The sequence below is a fragment of the Aulonocara stuartgranti genome (genome assembly GCF_965226115.1).
Source record: "Aulonocara stuartgranti genome assembly, chromosome: 20".
In the NCBI taxonomy this organism is placed as follows: Eukaryota; Metazoa; Chordata; class Actinopteri; order Cichliformes; family Cichlidae; genus Aulonocara; species Aulonocara stuartgranti.
Window position 1 is genome coordinate 1,769,312 of NC_138956.1, and position 20,612 is coordinate 1,789,923.

At 40.2% G+C, this 20,612-nt stretch overlaps 1 protein-coding gene across 2 annotated transcripts in view; it reads left to right on the forward strand.

The window, feature by feature from the left end:
* Positions 1-20,612, forward strand: part of LOC309696275 (chemokine-like protein TAFA-2) — a 94,669-nt gene that overhangs the window by 47,507 nt on the left and 26,550 nt on the right. For both annotated transcript variants that reach the window (XM_082517435.1, XM_082517436.1), the window contains exon 2: positions 1,187-1,287. In XM_082517435.1, the coding sequence (XP_082373561.1) occupies positions 1,188-1,287 (100 nt within the window). In that variant the 5' untranslated portion in view covers position 1,187. The remainder of the gene's footprint in view (positions 1-1,186; positions 1,288-20,612) is intronic.

Consider the following 20,612-nt stretch of genomic DNA (forward strand, 5'->3'; position numbering starts at 1 on the left):
AAAGCAACCTGACACCCAGAAAACCAGCCAGATGAGTGATTACAGATCTTCCTTACTGAACTTATGCCCAAGCTTCATTAGAGAGAACTCGAAGAGAGCTTTCAGTGATTTTAAGACAGTTTTCTGAGATTGAATATAGCTGTTTTATGGCGTTAGGTTGAAGGTGCAGCCCCACAGCAAAAGATTATCCTCAGGACTTTCTGCCAAAAAGGAAACCCTTTCACCACAGAGTTTAAACGGTAATAACTTCAATCCAAAACCATGGACTCGAGTCCCAACCAGACTTTACCCTAATCATCTGCCAAATAGGAAAAAATAAGTGTAAATGTAAAAAGGTTTGTGTTGAACATGGTTTAACCAGCAGTCTTCTGAGTGATAGTCCCGTGTTTCAGACATCCACCAAGCCCGGCTCTTAATGTGGACTGCGTTAGGTGCTTTTTGTGTACTTGCAGTCAGTTATGTGGTTCAGGTGGTAGAATGAATGTGTATGGATTGGTCCTCTGCTCATCCAGCCCGCATGCCAGTCAAGTATCCTTAGGCAAGAGACTTAACCCCAAGTTGCCCTCAATAGATCCTTTAGAGCAGTGGTTCTTAACCTTGTTGGAGGTACCGAACCCCACCAGTTTCATGTGCGCATTCACTGAACCCCTCTTTAGTGAAAAATAAAATATGATGTTTTTCAAATTCAAGACATAGATATGTTTTTTACTCTGCACAAAATGAGCCATGCATGTCATGGCGGAGGCTCTGCCAAACCCTTAGGGTTCGATCAAACCCAGGTCAAGAACCACTGCTTTAGAGTATGACTGTGTGAATGTTGCTCTTTACACCACCTGACTTCTTAAAGTGTTTCTACCAAAACGCCTAACATGTTATTGTGCGAGAACGTTCTGGTGAATTCATGGGAAACACTGAACTAACCTTTGCGCTTCAGCTGATGCTTTTTTCACTTCATGCATGAACATATACAGCAGTGTGTGGTGCTTGATTAGGTTCAGACTTGCATAAATGAGAAAGGTGGAGCCCAATTAGGTAGAGGGGGATAGAGAGTCACTAATAACAGTTCTGCAGTGAGAATCAAATGAATGTTTTTTGCATATATACAAGTAAAGCAATGCATTCTCTAAATTTGTCTCTTCTCTTGTGTCCACTAACAACATTTGTGTGCTTACTTTCCCTTTGACAGAATGCGGGAACGGGGTCCTTGCATTTGTGGAGTAGGTGTGTGGAGTCTGCTGCTATCTCTTTGTCTGGCCTCCCTCACACATGCACACAGAAGCCACACAGGTAGGTAGCTGTATATCTATATGTCCGCTTGTGTACTGTATATTCACCTGTCGGTGGGTCATTGTCTGTTTACAACATCCACAATATTGGCTCTATTGTAGATTACCTCTGCAGCCAATTTCTTTTCACATATTGTAAAGTTATAGTGAATACACCGCGTGCTACCTGAGGGAACACCGAGGTCGGCTTCACAATGAAATACGAGACCACCGAGGCAGATTGCCAGGAAGAACACACAAAACTTCTTTAATAAAAGAAAGGGGGGTACAAGTAATCCAACAAGAAAGGTCTTCCCAGTTCAGAGGCGTTCGCGTGCTCGCAGTCCCATCAGGGTGGGTGACTCTCAAAAATGCCTGGGGGTTACAGCACAGACAGTGAGAAGTGAGCTTTTGTGGATTAGAAATCCCTGGTTGTGTGATATCCTTCCCGTGTGATTCAAGTGGCTGAGTCACTACCGTGATTGAGCCCAAAGGCCTCGTACTACTTTTCAGTTCATTTCTCATGTTAAGGTTGGGTACTCGCCTCCCTGGTTCACAAAGATCACATGTGTGTGACACTGAAAATCCCATACCTCTAGGCAACAAAGATTTAAGGTGGAATACGTTATAGCTGCTACCTGTGCTGGAATAAGAGCTTTTTATGTTCCTGAGGTCATGCTGTTCAGTTACATGCACATACAGGCAGGAATGTGAATTCATTCTGTGTGTCGTCGTGAAGCTTTTACAGTTACGATTTTTATTAGGGGTATGTCAGAATGCTGGACTTACAGGCTTTATTGGCTGTAGGCTTGCAGTGAAGGTCATTATAATGTAAGCTGTTCTTAATCACTTTTAATTCTCAAGCAGCATAAGTAAGTTTGAAAGGCTGGTGCCTCTCAATCCAAGTCAGTTCAGTACAAGTCTATTTTATTTATGTAGCACTAACTTACGACAACAGCCACCTCAAGGCATTTTATATCATAAGGTAAAGACCCGACAATATGACCCTACAAATGTGTAAGCACTTGGTGACAGTGGGAAATAAAAACTCCCTTTTAGCAGGAAGAAACCTCTGGAATCTGCTGTGGTTGGATGACCGGATCAGGGGAGGTAGACAGGACAAAAGACACCCTGTGGAAGCCAAAGTAAATAGTAACTAATTATTAAATGGATAATGAGTGAAAAAGATGGGAACCCCCCAGGAGCCCCTGCCCAAGTGTTGTTCAGTGTAACTAAGGAAGGACTCTGGGCCACCGGATCTAGACTTATCTATATGATTTCTAAAAAAGGAAAGTTTTAAGCCTAATCCTAAAAGCGGAAAGGCTGTCTGTCTCCCGAGCTAAAGGATCTACTTTTAAATATTCCAGGAACCACAAGTATTACCCAGAAAAATCCATTTCAAGATTTGTGGGGCAGATTTGGATGTAACTAATAAAATGAAAAAAACAAGCAAAAACCTTACCCAACCAAACTCAATAATTGAAAATGACAAAATCACCTAAGGATAAAAGCAGGAAGTGATTTTAGTGTCGCGTGTTCGGTTTGACTTCATATAATATGCTGTGATGGCTTGAAAATGTTACGCTGTGCCTTCGGCTTTCATGTTGTGATAAGTGTTGTGCACCAGCTGCCCTTCATCTGAACTGGCTGTCTTTGTCATTTTTGGTGCTGCGTATCTAACGTGAGCGACGTGAAGGATATTTATATTGCAGCCAGTGTATTTACGTCTTAACATCTGCCTCGTGCAGATGTTCCATTAAGGGATGACTGAAAGGGAGAATGATTGATGAGTCTGAATCTTTTCTTTAATCTGGCATCTTAGGTGGACGTGCGCCCCTCCTTTGGCCTTCCTTGTACAAACTGAAAATTTCTCATAATGTTATCGCTTCTTGGAGACAAGAAGGGTTTTTTTTGTGAGATTGTGTGTGTGTGTAGTAAATGTGTGTCCTTGTTGAAATGTGAGTACCTATATCCATGGCTTTGCGTGTGTGTTTTGTGGCTGTTTGTGTGTAAGATTGACTCTCCTGTTCTCTGGCTGCCAGGCATCATCTCCTCTCAAAGAGACATTTTTGACAAGGCAAGGGCAAACATTTTCATAAATGGAAGGATCGTGAAAAGACATTGAGAGGGGACGGAGACACCTTCTCACTGTGGTGCTTCACCAGGCTTTCAGCGAAGTGCTGAGGTCTGCACAAAGCTACGAGAAAAACAGCGAGTGAGGCAGATAAATAGAAAAGTCACAAGATGAGGAAAAGTTTAGAATTTGCACTTTTGTGTTTTTCTTTTGTCACATTTTGCTCTGAAACGGTGGCAGCAAAGGCGGCGTTTGTCTGCCCGTGTGCATTGTGACCGTTCTTCTGTTAATGGGTAATTGATTGTAAAGTAGGTTGTGATCAGTGAGTTACAGCATTATCCAGTTGCAGGGTGTCTGAGTGAGGAAAAACAGACGAGTAATCAGATAATTACTGAATACAATCCTTTAGGTCACCTCAAGGTTGTCGCTCTCACTAATTCAAAACACACCCGCTGTCTCTTTCTCTTTCGCACATGCATTCACAGAGGTACACACACACACACACACACACACACACACACACACACACACACACACACACACAACAGGCATGTAAAGTAAATTTGATTACAATGTTGGGAGTCACTAAAGCTATTCGGTTTTGCTTTCATTATAAGAGTACCCCAGTGAGCGGCTGTGGTCACTGCCATTACAGCTCCCCGTTCTCTCTTTAAACGTTCAAGTCAAATCAATTCGTGGCTGCCGGTTTCATTTCTGAAGCAATGATTTACATTTTTTTGGACAATCTCTACAGTGAGAATTTGGGATAATCAAAAGCTAATGTAGATTCATGCTGACTATGTAAAGTGTTGTCAGCACAGACTATTTATAATTGGGCGATGTAGCTACTATGACATCACCAATTGATTTGGGCCATTTTGAAGCTTTGACTTGAATATTGGCAATTTTCCTTTTTTTTCTGTAAATACGGTAGTTCAGATTCAGAGTTCGAGCACGCTACACAGTCATACTGGGTCTGTCAGTCACCAGATGGCTGCCCCTCCCTGAACAGGTTTCTTTAGAAGGGAGTTTTTCCTTCCCTGTGTCACCAATTGCTTGGTTGCATGGGGCGTTTTCTCTTTATTACTGTGGGTCTTTTTAATATAGGGGGCCTTGTGGTGACTTTGGTTGTGATTTTGCACTATATAAATAAAACTGAATTGAATTGAACCAAGACAAAATAATTTGCCAAGAGTGCTGTAGAGTTGTAGTTTTATCTGTGCAGAATAGCAGCACAAATATTTTATTTAACTGCCTGAAAAAACACCAAAAGCTGCAGTTAATTAATGCATGAAAACCAGGAGAAATGATACATTGGAGGCTAACGTGAATCATCCATAAAACTGTACAGCAAACGAGTGTATCCGTCAAATGCATAGGCACATTGAAATTACATTACATTTAAAGATATGTGTTGAGTAAACACGAGTGATGAAGGCTTCAGGAAAATGATGAACATACTGGACAAATGGTACGTTAACCTCTTGGGCAGGTATGTTTCTAAAGTGCACCGTGAGTGAAACCTGGTTATCGAGTACTTTATTCATATCCATCATGCAGGTACAGTGAAAGGAGTAAAAAAACTGTGATTTATTTCTTTGTACAGTTTTTTTTAGCTTCTATTTTTTATTGTTCTTTCTGAAAATTGTCTGAATTTAGGTAATGATTGACCTATTTTAAAGCGGTTATATGTTCAAAACGGCGGTCCGTTTACCTGAGAGACAAAGCAAGGAGCTCGGTTTGTGTGCTTCGATCAGCGGTTCTCTTGTTGCAAGAAGTGAATCCGATTCACTTCTTGCAGTGAGTGGATTCCACCTTACCTAACACCAGCCAGCCATGATGGCAATACATCAAATGTCTCCCGGCTAGGTTTTACTTCAGCCAGCATTAACACGTTTGTGTGAATATGTGTGCATGCGCATTCTTGAATTCATTTCACAAGGCATGTAGAGACAAGACAGGAACAGCAACCTCAGGAGAAGAGCTGATGGAACTGAGAAGTGGTTGAAGAAGTCTCAGGATATAAGTGTGTGTCTGCAGGAGAGTGTGTGTGTGTGTGTCTTTGTAGTTTCTGTTCTTTTTTGTATCTCTCAAGCCAGAGTAGAAAAATAGAAAATGATGCCTTTTCTATGCCATTAGTGCCTCTCCATCTGTTAAACCACCAATCCTTCTGTTTATTCTGCCTTATTCCCACATTTTATTATACCGAAATGTGTAACACCTAGACCACAGAGCGCTTACACTTAGTAGACTATAGATCTCCTACAATGAAGAGATCTTATTTGCAGTCTAGGCCTTGGTTAAATGACTCAGTGGTTCTGCCGATAGTCTTGAAGAAACAGCTTGGCTTGGACTTTGAAGTAAAGCGGAACAGCGATTATTGCTGATCACTTCACCACACACTGTCGAGTCATTGATTCTCAGTCTATAGGCTGCAATCTCTATACATCGTCACTCATTAGAGACTACTAAGAACTTAAGTTACTCTGAAAGGCATTGTGACTGCCAAGACAGGAAAATACAGATGTAAGGAGAAAGACATAGAAGGCGAAGTCACATGTGCTAAACTACTCTCGCACATGCTCAGAGGGACATGTGCATTCAGTCAGGCACGCCGACAGACCCTCTGTAGATCCACATGGAAGGACACACACAAATAAAAAACCCACGTGCACACACATCTATATGCATACATGGCCAAGGAGGCTCTCTAATGTGATGTGCAGAGACAGGCTGTCTGCCCTCCTTAGTGGCTGCTCCACAGTAAAGCTGCACTCCATGCTTGGTCTACAACACGGTTCCATATGGCTTGTGAAAAATTCAAGCTGAAAATTACAAATGTGAAATTTTTCATGCTGACAAACATCCCAGCACTTCCTTCCACTTTTAAATCACAGGTCACGAGTTAAAGAATTCATGCATGAGAGAGAAAGAGACCAAATTAATGAAATCAGTAATTACTGACAGTGAGACAGACGATCAGAAGAACATTATACTGTCACTTATTATACTTTTAATGTGGCATGCTCTGCTCATACTGGGAAAGAATATTTCCTTCTTTTAAAATCTTCTTCTTCCTAAATGTTTTAAATTAAGCATGTGGCCCAGACTGTGCATTTTCGTGCAGCCGCACAGTTGTGCAGCGGTTAGCAATGTTACCTCCCAGCCAGAAGGTTCCTGGTTCAGCACCTCTGTGTGGAGTGTGCATGTTCTCACTCTCCCTGCGTGGGTTTCCTCTGGGTACTCTGGTTTCTTCCCACAGTCCAAACACCCGCATGTTAGGTTAATAGGTGATTGTAAATTGGCCACGGATGTGAGGTAGATAAAGTGCTTGGAAATGTGCAGAATAAAAAGCGCTGCATGACTGTGTGGTTAAAAAGTGCTTTGAGCAGTCAGTAGGACCAGACAGCGCTAGATAAACGTGAGCACGGTGCTTTGCACATCGTTTCATCTCTGATGAGAATAATAATAAACTCAGCACATTCTAAATCTCTTTGAAATCCAATAAATAAATGCAAATGTAGCAGACGCTTTCCGTCCCTTCCCCTCTGTAAATACAACTTTATTGAAATTGAGACGTGCTGACCCAGGGCAATTAAAAATTATCATTGAACAATAAACACACGAGAATAATAAATATAATAAACACCAGAATCTTCCTTCACTAACTGTGACACAACTCTACAGGATGAGAGCAACAACAAAGCCAAGACTTTCGTCTACAGTTATAAGCTAAAATAACAGTGGGGGTGGAATACGCATGTGTACGAGGCACCATAGAGGGATCACACTGCCAGGAACTTGGCTGGATCGTACTTTCCATCTTTAAAGCCCTCTTACTCCATCATCCACACCTGCTTCACCTGTTGAATGAATATCATTTTTGTTGGGAAATGAAACAAAAGATTGCACATTGCTTGAAACTGAGGTTGTGCATGTGTGTGTTCCCATATAATTACATTGCAACATCTGACTGATGACAGACGTGGAGTCATCGGTGGTGGCGAGTGGCAGACAGGGAGAAAATCACTTTTAATTACCCATTTTAAATATCACTGTCTCACAAATAGCTGCTGACATTAACATCAGTCAGTGCGGTAATCATAAAATAATTATTTTATGAGCAGGAAGCTGCATAGCAATGAATACTGTTTGTTAGAGCAGTATTTATGATTTCACACAATTATTAAGTTTCAGTTACATCGTATTTTGTCACTCTGGTTTCCACTGAACACCGACTGTCCTGCTGCCTCACAGCAAGAGAGACACGTTATTTATGATCTGCCCATTTGTTCGGCAGTATGGGTTTTACGTAGCCTCTGGCTTCTTTTTCTCCCTCGCTCTATATCAGCGGTTACAGTTGACAAATTTCATGACTGAATAACTGAATTAGCATATACTCTCCTTCACCAATCACTGTGTCCTTGGTAATGCGCGTATTGTTTTAAGCCATTAACGTGCCAGGAGTGTATCTGATGATTGGGTACAGGCCTTCTAGACTTTTGGAGTTTGTCACAGGATCATCTTCTGTACTTATTCCTGCTCAAACAAGATTCCACCGATATTCTGGAGAAATGTGTTTCTAATGTCTGTCAGGCAGGCTGCCTGTTTGCTGAAATATTGAACAAGAAGATCACAAAGCAATCAAAATGGTTTTTCTACTGGAGGACAGTGTGTTTATAGCTGGGGTTTTTTCTTTTTTTTTTTTTTTTACCAAGTGTAGCAAATGAATATCTATAAAAGCAGAAAGGTGATGCCAGACAGCAAGATGAACTCTGCTTAGAGGCAGCGTGATTCATGGCCTCTGCCTAAAGAACCAGAGTAGCACATAAACAAAAATGGATTGTGAGGCTGTGATTGTGTTACTAAGGACTAGCACCATGCTCTTTATAGTGTATGTATATATGAAAATATTCTGTCTGGTAACTGAAACCCTTCCAGAGGCTTGTTAAAGGACATATATAGAGAAAACTAAATGTTTTTAGGCATGTAGACATGGTTAAGAAGAGTCACTGGAGTTCAAACAAAGCATCAGAATGGGGACAAAAAGTGGTTTAAGGGACTGGATGTGGCACAGGGTTTGGTGCCAGACATGCTAGATTTTGGAAAAATGCTGATTTATATAAAACCATCTCAATCCTTCTGACATATGGGGAATAGTAAAGAAGAAGAAGAAGCCCAAAACAAACAAACAAAAAAAGTGAGAGGAAATCTAATAACTACTTGCCACAGCCAGTTATGCAGAAGCACATATTTAAATTCCCAAATGGAAAGTATCAAAAGTTCAGTCTTGTGGTGATTAGGGATGGGAATCGAAAACGTTCCCACTGTTTCAATTCCTTGGAAGTGTTTGCCATTTTTGCAAACGATTCCCTTATCGATTCCAGTCGCCCCGAATGACGTCACCACGTTGCGGAGCGTCATTTACCTGACAGGAAACATGGCGGCTCAAACGCTCAAAAGTTTGGTTATACTTTACGAGAACGGATGAAAACAGGGCAACTTGCAACACTTGCTAAGTAGATATTTCATTTAAGGGAGGAAACACTACGAATATGCAAAAGCTCACAAAACACGCGATGACCTTAAATGAATGTCGTGTTTTTAATTCCGCTCCGGACTCGTGAATCTCAACCCAGCAGCAGCGGTAACGTTTGCACGTCCTCTCCCGTTAATGCGGCAGGTAAATAATCAACTAACAGTGCATATTATGTTAGTGCGATCTGCCTTATTACAAACCTGCCATTACTGTGCATTTAGTGACCATGATGAGACAGAGTCTGGCTCAGATGCTGGCAGTTCTCGCTGCAGTCTGCCGGTAGCGTCTCCTTTCAGGCCGGGATAGACGAATGTCACCGAGCAGTGACTCAGTTTGTGGTCAAAGGCTTGCACCCGTTTGCCACAGCAGATGATTTTCAGTAAGTGAATGTGTTTAATTGTAGGCAGGGACATTACTGGATATTCTTGTGTAATTGCTACAGAATCATTTATGTTATACTTTGTTATTGCTACAGAAGAATATTTATTTTATTATTTTACATTTACAATGTTTTTTCCTGGGGACCCTGTGACGCCCCATTGAAGAGCCGTAGGCTGGATCTCTGAAGCTCTCAGTGTTGGGTTTGTAAGGCCATGTTACTCCTAAATTTCTATCTTGTTCAAAGAGAAGATATAAAACAAAGTTCTAAGCTAATCGACCTTAGTGTTCTCCTTTTTACAAAGAATCGATAAAGAATCGAATCATTAAACAGAATCAAAAATGGAACCGAAATCGTGAAAATCTTATCAGTACCCATCCCTAGGTGTGATGGAAGTGTTTGTTTGTTCTGGCACACATTGAGCCTGTTGAGCAACATTTAAATACTCTCCTTGAATGTAGTTGCTTTGCTTTTATAACCACAGCACACATCATCTCAGAAGTGTTTTTCTGACAATAAATTTACTATTAAAAAAAGTATCAGTACAGCTAGAGCACCTTTTAGATGTTTGAAGAATCACCTCATAAAAACTGCTTTTACAAATCTGCAAAAGGTGTGTGTTGTTTTTAGACCAGCTTCTCTGAACAACGTTAGTAGCACCTTTATGTCAGAACGAATTTCAGCAGTTCTGAAGGTAAAACTGAGGCCAACCAAGTTTCTTACCAATGACTAGTGCTACCTCAAATTCAAGGATACTGTTCTTCAGCTTGATTGGAACAAATTGTAAACGATAGAGTGGTGCTAAAGAATTATTCACAAATCTTACAGGTCAGCTTCAATGTTTCAAAAATCACTGATGATTGTTCAAATAGCTGATGAAATGACAAAGTCAGGAACTGACTCGCGCTGCCAGTTCCTGCTGCGTTTCTATGAATGCAGTGTTATCAGATTAAATGCTCCTGCAAACACACATAAAACACACTGTGCTCTATCATTACCCACGTATGATCTCCTACTTTATGGTGCCTTGCAACGCTGGCAAAACGAGATCTTTTTTAAAAATTTCCAAAAAACTGCAAAAGAGCTCAGATGATTATGAGAAAAACACTAAAAATTAATTAAGTTTGGGTTAAAGTCACACCGTTCAGCTGTACCTGAGCTAAAGAGCTGCTAATGCTGATGTTGTTGTTGGTGTTGTCAGTTCCATTTTTGGATTTTAACGAAGGGTTGCCGAAGCAGGTACTTCCTCATGTTTGATTCAGCCGAGTTTGTGGGATCTTTATCTTGTTAGGTGAACGTGTAAAATGTTTCAACGTTTGAAAGGAGTAAAAATTGCCTAAATCTCGTTCTTTTAGTTTGGAATTTAAGGTTTTGTTTTCCTAAAGTGAACCAAAATACACAAAAATAAAAGTATTAATTTTTCTACTACTAATTAATGTTGAATTAATGTTAATACTTACAGGTGGCAAATATGAGGAATTTATGACAGTATTGAAGTGTTGTATTGGTTACACATGGTTATGTAATAAATCTCAACAGTTACAAATTTGACTTTCTTTAAAATCTATTGAAATCATTGTGACTTTATGAGAACTTTATGTTATGTTCTCACGTCTTGAATGAAACAGGACAGTGTGTGATAGTCGATGCATTTCTCCAAAAACAAGTACTGTGGAGCCTAAAATAATAAACTCCCTCTGTTGTTATAATTTCATAATTTAAAATTCAGTTACATCTAAATAGATCTGTAGATCTAGATGCTAAATTTGAAATAAAATGAAGATAGAATTGATTTCCCCCCTTCTCCATCAACCCTTCCGAGGTAATGTTAGATGGATGCACTGGTGTGTCTCTTTGTGCTGTGCTGATTACGTGTTTGGACTAATTGGTGTAAATAGAAAGTTTCCTTTCCCTGCACAGTGAGATTTCCTCACTGGGGTCCTCTCATTGCATTCATTAGAGGAAATCGTTACCTTTTAGCTCTCTAGCTAACCCTGCCTAGACCCACCTTGGTACAGTTTGCTTTCTTAAGTAAAAGCATAAAGCCTCTATTGACTTTGTTTTAGCCACTGACTGGAACTAGGATAGTTACCTGTTTTACTTATTTGAGGAAATCCAGTTTCCCTTTGCAAAAGACACCCAAGGACGTCTTGCATATGCGCACAGGACAATACAATATCAATATGAATTAGCAGTTTGTTAAGGAAATACTATAAAAAAGGCAAAGAGTACCTTTGATTGAATTTTTTAGACTTCGCTTTCCATCATGTCCTTGTGTCCGCTGGTCTTTGGTTTTCAAGTCTCCTTCTCTCTCCCGTGTTGTTCCGCCGCTGCTGCTTTCCTCTCTTTTGCCCTCTGTTTCATATTCTCTCTTTCCTCCTCTTCCCAACTTTTACTTTATTTCACAGCTATTAAACCAGGAAATTTCAATCAGGTAGCACAGCGTGAATTTTTGCCGGGGCAGGAGAGAACGGGTGAACTTTTATTTAATGTAGCCGTTCTTTCTTTTCTCCTCTCCACCTCCATCTCGTCTCTCTTTTCTTCCGCAGCTGAACTCAACCTTGGCTCTTTATAGTTTATGATTCAATTTCCAATTTGTCCTCCAGAGGTATTTACCTGGTGGGTGGCGCAGCGCTTTTGTACTTATGTGTTTGTACAATGCTCGCCTTTGGTATTCATGGGAACACCGTCTTACAGACACATGCATTTGAATTTCCAATTCTGCGTCAGCAGAACTTTTGGCTCTGTTTTACATGAGTCACATTGAGACAGGAATCATCCTTTTAACTAAGAGTCGGGCTGAAATATGTATAACCAATATATACAATTTCCTTTTATTAGAGTCAAGGATGACCAGAGTAGCTTCGAAGAGGCTTGGGTGTTCTTGATTAAAGACACCTAGCAGACAAACTTTTTATGTTATATAATGGAAATCTAGCAAGGAATTCAAGTAGATTTCCAGGTGAAAGGTGTAAATAATAAAGATGGTGAAAGGTATCATATACAAATCTTTTAAACAACTAACTAAACTATAAACTAGCACCACAAAACAATTTTGTGACTTACTGCAGTGATGCTTCACAGTCTTCTGTTGAATACTGATACTAGATAGGAAAATGCTTTGAACAGTATATCTGCTAGTTGTAATGACAAAGTCATATGACCTGGCCCAGAAAATCTAAATCCGCATCCTGATTACATCACTTTCAAAGCCACGTTCATATCCACAGACTGCTAACACAACTATGATTTCATACCGCTTCGTGAAAGTTTAGGTAGCTTTTCTATGTGACCAGGATTTCTTTGCATGTCCCACTTGGACAAAACTCCAAGGCAGACCCAGGACACACTGCAGAGATTACTGCTCTCAGCTGGTTTGGGAAAGCTTTGGTGTCCCTCCAACAAAAAAAAAAATATGCAGACTCTTTGCCTCAAAGAAAAATATGTAAAGCATACTGAAAATAATGAAGGTAGGGCAACTTATTCATTATGAGCACCCTGTACAATCTAATTAGTTACAGTATGTAACTATAAATAAAAAATAATAATTAAAAACACATCTCGTAATGCAGTTAAAATCCGCCCAACTTTTTATTTACACTGTTCTGCAGTGTCCAGCATATCCAGCAAGGTGGTTGGTTCTGCAGCCAGTGCTCCTTGCAGCAGCCTCAGCTATGGAGGTGCAGAACATTGTCCCCAGCCTGCTACTGTTGAACTGGGAGTTGAAGATCTCCTGAACCTCTACCAGGCGTCCCCAGTCTACACTATATGTTTGAGTGTGCCAGGTGTGTCCGGCATCCTCCCCCGCCACCTGATCCAACTCACCATCATGTGGTGATAGTTGATAGTTCAGCTCCTCTCTCAGTGTGCAGAACATACAGCCGCAGATACCCAAGCTGTTTATTGAGGTCAGCATCCCTCAACCTCCCAAATGTCCCCACAGGTGATATTCAGTGCCTCGATAGTCCTGACCGCCGCCCGACAAACAATAACACCATAACAGCATATTTTTAAAAAGGGCTATGCAACCATGGTCACTAACTTTTCATTCTGAATGCCTTCTATCTAGATGTAAAATCAATTCATTATTTCATTTTAATGACAAAGTGTCGATATACCTTTCAGATGATCTGCAGAATAATGTGGGTGCAAAAAAAATTGTTCAAAGATTTGCGGACTTCACTATATACTGTGCAGATAGTTTGGTACCTCTAAACTAGGTTTGTGAGATATGATCTTTCAAGAAATGCAGACCAAACTGTTGTTGTTTGCGTTTACTTACGCAGCATGTCTTGTAGAATTTACTGGAGTCAACAACAAGAACTGCTGGAATTCCTTTGAGGACAACAGCATAGTGCAGTCATATCTCACGTCTAATAACAGAAGACAGGAAAAGATCAGTAAACACTCTCACAAAGCACAAGCGAGAAGTAAAACAGGTTGGTCTAAAGTACGATTAAACTTTAGCATGATTAATATAAATGACTCTGAAAATTACTAATATATACGAAAACTAAAAAAAACACTCAATTGACATCTTTCTGTCCAACAGCTTACTGGGAGGAGTGCTGGTCCAGAGCCTCAAACCAAGCGTACAGCACAGAAAGTCGATCGCATACAAATATAAACTGTCAGATAATGAAGTCAAATATGAAATGAGGCAAAGCAGCACGTTGGAACCTATTTAAGTACAGAATAGAGTAAGTGTGCTTAGATACATTCCACCACTGAAAAGCAGCATCTCCAGCTTACTTAGTTGAACTAAACTGAGTTGATCAGCTTTTAGTGCTAATAACAAGTTGATAATTACCGAGTTCACTCTACTTAATATTTTTAATAAGGCACATTATTAGGTTTTACAGTGTATCTGTGTGAGACTATTGACTAGTCTACTGATTATTTGCAGTTTATTTTCTATGAGATTTGGTTCTGTTGTTCTCAGATTGAATTTCTTTTGTGTTAAAACAAAGCTCATAACAGCTACTTTCTCTGGCTTGCTGTTACCATTATCTTGTCTTAGTCTGTACTCATTCATTGTTTTGTATGTTTGTCCCGTCCAGCTTTGAGTTTTTGGAGCTTTTCTCTGGTCTAGAGCACAAGAGCAACACGTACTGCACATAATGCTCACGTTATAGTCAAATTAAAAACTTCCCGTTACACCTCATGTTTGGACTGTAACCAGAAAGCTGCGCCCTTCAAAAACAGGATGTATTTCATTGAGTCAGTGGGTGTTTATTATTTGCATAGTTATGAATTGCCATTGAAAAATGCACCTCTGAATCTTATTGTATAATTTGTAAACAGGCATGTTCAGAGCACATCAAAGCCTTTTGCTTTACCTCCTTGGGGTCCATTTGCTCTCATATCGCTCCCTTTTCTTTTCCCCGTGTACACAGTTTCTGTGTTTGATCTCAGGAGATTCAGCAAATGACCAGGTGTTTGGAAAGCAAACAAACGGCTGGATGTTACCTTTTGAACCATTTACATATTTGTGTCTGTCAGGAAATGCAGGACTCCATCCAAAGCTTTTGTTTTCTCAGCCATGTGTACCAAGAAAGATCTGAATGGATTAATGCTACTAAACAGCAAATCATAAACCTAATTCCTGTTTAGCTTGGGTACATATGCACACTCCCCAAGTGTGGCTTGTCTTCTGCTGGCTGGATGTAAAGTAGCATTGACTGGCCCTTTTTTTTCTGTTTTCCCAGCAGAGCTTGTATGAAACACACTTCTCCTATATTGGAGCTTCGCATACGTTGACATGAAAAAGAATAAATGAGTTTAAACCTTCATTTAACAAGGCAGCCGCAGAAGCAGATTTCCAGTAGTGTTTGTGTTAGAATGATGCAGATAATGGACCGCCGCTATTAGAATCAAGTCTCCAAATGAAGAAGAAATTAAAGGGTCATCCTGGACCAAGACTAGAACATGTTTTGACATGAAGAATAAATTAAGCAAATAGGAACAAGCTGAAGGGAGCCGAGCACAGAGCAAGTATATATTTTCTTCCAGTTGCGTTTGCTTCAATATAAGTGTGATTTTGTAAAAGGCACATTTTGTGTATTTTCAAGTGAAGCAAACTTTACCGCATTGACAGGGTGTCTATTCTGGTTGCTATAATGCCGATGTTGATATATTGCGCAGTATGCATATGATTGTGCTTTTGTGTGTTTGCGCGGCTGTGAGGAACAGCTTCAGTATTCCTGACAGCAGCTCCAGAGTCATACATTGATGGATGGGGTGCTCTTTACTTTACTGATGTATGTGATCAGTGCTGATGCAAGGAAAGAGAACGAGACTGAAAGAGAGGGAGAGATGGCTGAGTTGTGCTGCCTCTGCAAATTTCATTCTTTCTCTTTCACGGTGCTTCCTTCTTTTCCAGTCTGTCTGCATTAATCCTCTCCTCTCTCGGAGAGTTTCCCACTCTGTTGATTCTGTCAGTATCTGCATATGCTTTATTCTCACCAGCATCATCGCCTTAACTAATATGACACAGTGTCTCCAAGCACAGCATATGCTGAACAGGGCAACTTTCAGCAGATTACTAGATTATAGATTAAGTGCAGAGAGTTGAGTATGTGAGAAAGTGTGTGTCTGTGTGTGTCTGTGCGTGGGTGTGTTTTGCACATCTCTTTCCGGTACATGTCTTTAAAGAGGACACAAACATCATGTTTGTCAAAGTGTCCAGGCTGGCCTCTCATGTAGCCTAAATGTGTTTAAGAGGCTTTTACTTTTAGTCTTTTGCTGTTGTGAGTTAAATAAAACAGCAGTAATGCAGCTTGACTAATCCTCTCATGCAACTAATCCTTGCAGAACACCACTGTAAATACTCTGTGGGCTGCATTAAAGCCCAAATCACTCAATCCCTCACTGAGTGTTTTATGCTTATTTTGGTTCAGATTAATAGAAATGCTTCAATTTTTCATCTGTGAGGGAGATATACAGAATCAACACGGCCTCCTGCTGGACTTCTGATATTTTTTGTGTGTCTGTCTGTCTTTGTACTGAAGCACATACAGTATTCAGTGTGAAAATCAATACGAGACTGCATGCTTGAGCTACACAGCGGTCGCAGAAATGGATCCGAGTTAACCCTTTACAAAGAGGTTATGATGCCATATCTGTGGAACATGCCCTGAGATGACTTGTGTGGTTTTTATCTAAGATAAGAGATAAGATAAGATAGAACTTTATTAATCCCTCGGGTGGGTTCCTCTGGGAAATTCGACTTCCAAAAAAAGCACAGCAACGACCAAAGTTACAGTTACAGAACTGTTATATATATATATATATACACACACACACACACACACACACACACACACACACACACACACACACACACACACACACATATATATAAATACAGAGACAAATATAAATAAAATATACAAAGGGGATAAATAGAATAAATAGGAATAAAAAATAAAAATACAAGTGAATTGCACATTTCAAGTATTGAGTCTATTGCACTGTTGACTATTTACAAAAGTATTGCACAAGGTATTGTACAGTGAGGTGAAGAGGCACTACAGCTTAGTTGTTCCCCCCTCCTTTGTCCTCCTGTTTCCCCTCCCTCTCCCCTCCAGAGAGGAGTTAAACAGTCTGATGGCGTGTGGGACAAAGGAGTTTTTAAGTCTGTTAGTTCTTGTCTTGGGGAGAAGCAACCTGTCACTGAACAGACTCTTCTGGTTGTTTATGGCCGTGTGCAGAGGATGCCTGGCATTGTTCATAATGTCCATAATCTAAACTCAGTTGAAATTGAAACATCAGCTGGGTCAATTTAAAGGTAAACAAATGGCTTGTAAAACATCTCTGACAGCTGGAGAAAAGAGTTCTTTATATTTCAATAACTTAATTGTTTGTGTGGAATTTAAATAAAACACAAATTATAAAGAGCTACGATGCACACTTCATTACTACATGCAAATAGAAAAAAGAAAGAACAAACAACCTACTTCTGAGTGTTTCCGAGCCCCGGCCATGGGAACAGGAGAAGCAATAAAAATACAGTTTCGTGTGTGCAAACATATAAATGTGCACACAACACAGCCTTTCCTTGAAGCTTCCTGAATTACAAAAAATACAAATGCTTTTAAGAAAACTGAAGAAACTGTGAAATGTGTATCATGTTTTTACTTCTTCTTCTCTTTTTTTTTCTCAAAATGAAACTTTTCAACTGAGTTCTTTAATATGTCCCCTGGTGGGTCTGAAGTGAGTTACACCAGCTGCCTAAAGCAAATGCAGAATATTTGCCATGCTGCAAACACTTTGCTGTTATTTCCTTTACCAACAAAAAAATAAATAGAAAATGTGGGGCTTTGAGAGCCAAAGAGATATGCAAAAAGAAAAGCAATTTAAGCAGTGTCCTGCTGTTTGAAGTTATTGTGCTGGTCAGACCTTTGTTCAGATTCACACAGTGCAGAGCTGTGCACGGATTGTAAAGTTTAAGGTGCAACGGGTTATTCATAGGCAGTTGCAGTGGGCACTGTCCTGAGGAGAGATCTAATCTGGAAAGATAAGTGGAAACACCTGCGTGGGTGTACGGTAGGCATTTGAGGCCTTTAAAAGCCCCGTTCTATCAAACAGGTGTTTTCAGCCTAATTACACCTCCAGTAAAAGCTCGATGGAGCTGTGATGGAAATTACATGTTAGCAGACTCTTGTTATAGTAATGACAAAGGTGCACGTTGTCCTTTACTACTGGAATGTGTTCATGGCATGCCGTTAACTTGTTATATAAGGAAAAGCACAAGTGAAACCTGTTTCATTAATGATGGTTATATTCCATCAAGTGCCCCAGTAAGTCACAACACTGTGACAGTAAACCAGCGGGAACAGTACCAGATGCTAAGGCGAACTCACCTTAATGGAAGACAGTTGTTGTAAATGTCATTCCTGCTATGCCATGGCAAAACATCTGCTGTGAGAGAGGTCTATTACAGCAAAACACCCACATAGAAGATGAGGGGAGTGTCACTCAAGCTCTGTTTGTACGTTCCTGCAAACTTCCAATATGTCCAATCAGGCAGGCTCAGTGAAAACAAGTGTTTGTGTGTGGACTGTGGATATGACTGAGCTTTAGTTCTGCAAAAAACTGTTTATTCACATTTTGCAATGTTATTGCCGTTATTCCAAGACAGTGTGAGCCCTGTGCTAGCTTTGTAGCCACTTCAGACAAATAGCCTAAAATAGCCTTTCAACCAATCATTTTGCAACATTTAGGCTTGTATTGTGAAGAACTGTTTTATCCCAAACCAAAACATTTCCTAAACAAACCAAGTGAAAAATTAAAGTGAAAAAAAAAATGCAACAAAACAAAACAAACTGCAACTTTGCTGATCTATGGCAGTGCTGAATTAGCTTCCCCTTATATTAAATGTTTGTAGCACTTTACTACTGAGTGTTGAAGGTCAGTTTTAAGTAGAAAAGAAATAAAACAGAAGTCAAATTAAGATTATATCCATGTAGGTGGAAGGCAACCTACGTCTATTTCCATTGTAATGTTATTTTGCATCTCTGGCTCTCTTCCACAGCATCTTTTTCCTGTCTTCATCCCCTCGCCCCAAACAGGTGGCAGCAGATGGCCCCGCCCCTCCCTGAGCCTGGTTCTGCTGGAGGTTTCTTCCTGTTAAAAGGGAGTTTCTCCTTCCCGCTCTCGCCAAAGCGCTTGCTCACAGGGGGGTCACATGATTGTTGGGGTTTTCTCTGTTTCTTTGTTCGTATTATTTTAGAGTCTTTACCTTACAATATAAAGCACCTTGAGGCAACTGTTGTTGTGATTTGGTGCTATATAAATAAAATTGAATTGAATGAATTCGTATAAAAACAATGATGTACATTAGTTAACATTCAGAAGAGCTGAAGTAGATAACGAGTAGAAAATACCAACATGTTTTTCATTTTCTAAGTGACATTCCGACAATAAAGGCAAAATATCTCTGTTACTGTAAGGAAATGGTGCCTTTAGATTAGCAGTTTCATGTTGTGGGATGTCAACAAAAGATGAGCGTGTGAGCGAGTGAATACAGATCTGTACAAATGCAATAACTGCCTCTCTATTCTCACGGTTTCCTAGGTGCATAACACAGACTTGAAACTTCGGTTGTATTTTATTAATTGCCCAACGTTGCTCATTCCACAAAGTCTAATCATCTCTTAACGCTTAAACTCTCCTGTTTTCATATAGCATTTACAGTCAGAGCAGGCTGCGCTTTTACTCCCCTTCCTTTCTTTTCTTTTTCCTTTTGTTTGCCTTTATGTCTCTCTCTCACACTCTCTCTCTCTTCTCATCTTTCCACCTCTGGCTTTGCTGCCAGCCAGCCTCAGACACACCAGGGTTTCCCTTTCATTTGGTAGTGTGAGATGGGATGAGAGACTAGTGAGGGAAGGGGTGGAAAGATGATGAGCTGTCCTGATGAATGTAGTTAGAGAGAAAGTGCTGACGCAAAGGAATTAGAAGCTAGAAGAATTAGAAGAAACAACAAGTTTCACGCAGCAGTCATAGAGACCATCAGATAACCTGTCTGAAGTAAAATATGAAGTAAGCATGTCTATCATAGAAATAAATCGAGTGATTATGTTCCAGCATTATAGAGGATGATACATTTTTAATGACGTTCATGTGTGGATGCTTGGAACAGTGATGCCTAAGTATCTGCAAGAGTGGGAAGTTTAGTGTGTCGTTACTGTTAAATATCTCCAAAGATGCTATTGACTCTGAAGGTGCAAATTCTATATGTAGAGCAACTGGTTTAAATGTGTGGCTTTAACTTTATTACAGCACAGGTGAAGCCAAAGGGCAGATATGCTTCACCATATTTTCTAGTCTTTGGCTTGAAAGGTTGGTTTGGAAACATATTTGGCGATGCTTCATCTCCTGCTTTGCGTTTGTGTGGGAGCCCCGTCAAAAACCTGTCTGTTATGCTAGCAGTGTCCAAGCGTTCTTCTTTTTTTTCTTTTCATACCGCACCCCCCTAGGGGGCGGGCCCCACACTTTGGGAACCTCTGCCCTATACTCACATATAGAAGTATCACTGGCTTATAACTGGAAGTAAGTACTACGCGTGTGTGTGTGTGTGTGTTTAAGTGGAATAGCTAACATGTACATTTTTAGTTTGTAAGGTGCACGTCCATGAGCAACCTCAAGGCTGTTTCAGATATTTTGAGTGTGCCATCTTTCCGTTTTCGTATTTTGCAGTAACATTCATACAAAAACTGCTCTGCAGAACTGCTTATTTTCAAGGATAAAGAGCTAAGGTTGATTTAAAAGAGTACCCATGTTGTGGACACAGAGAGCAGTTGCAAAAGTCAAGCTTTATTAACAAAAAAAACCTGATACAGCAAATAATTCATC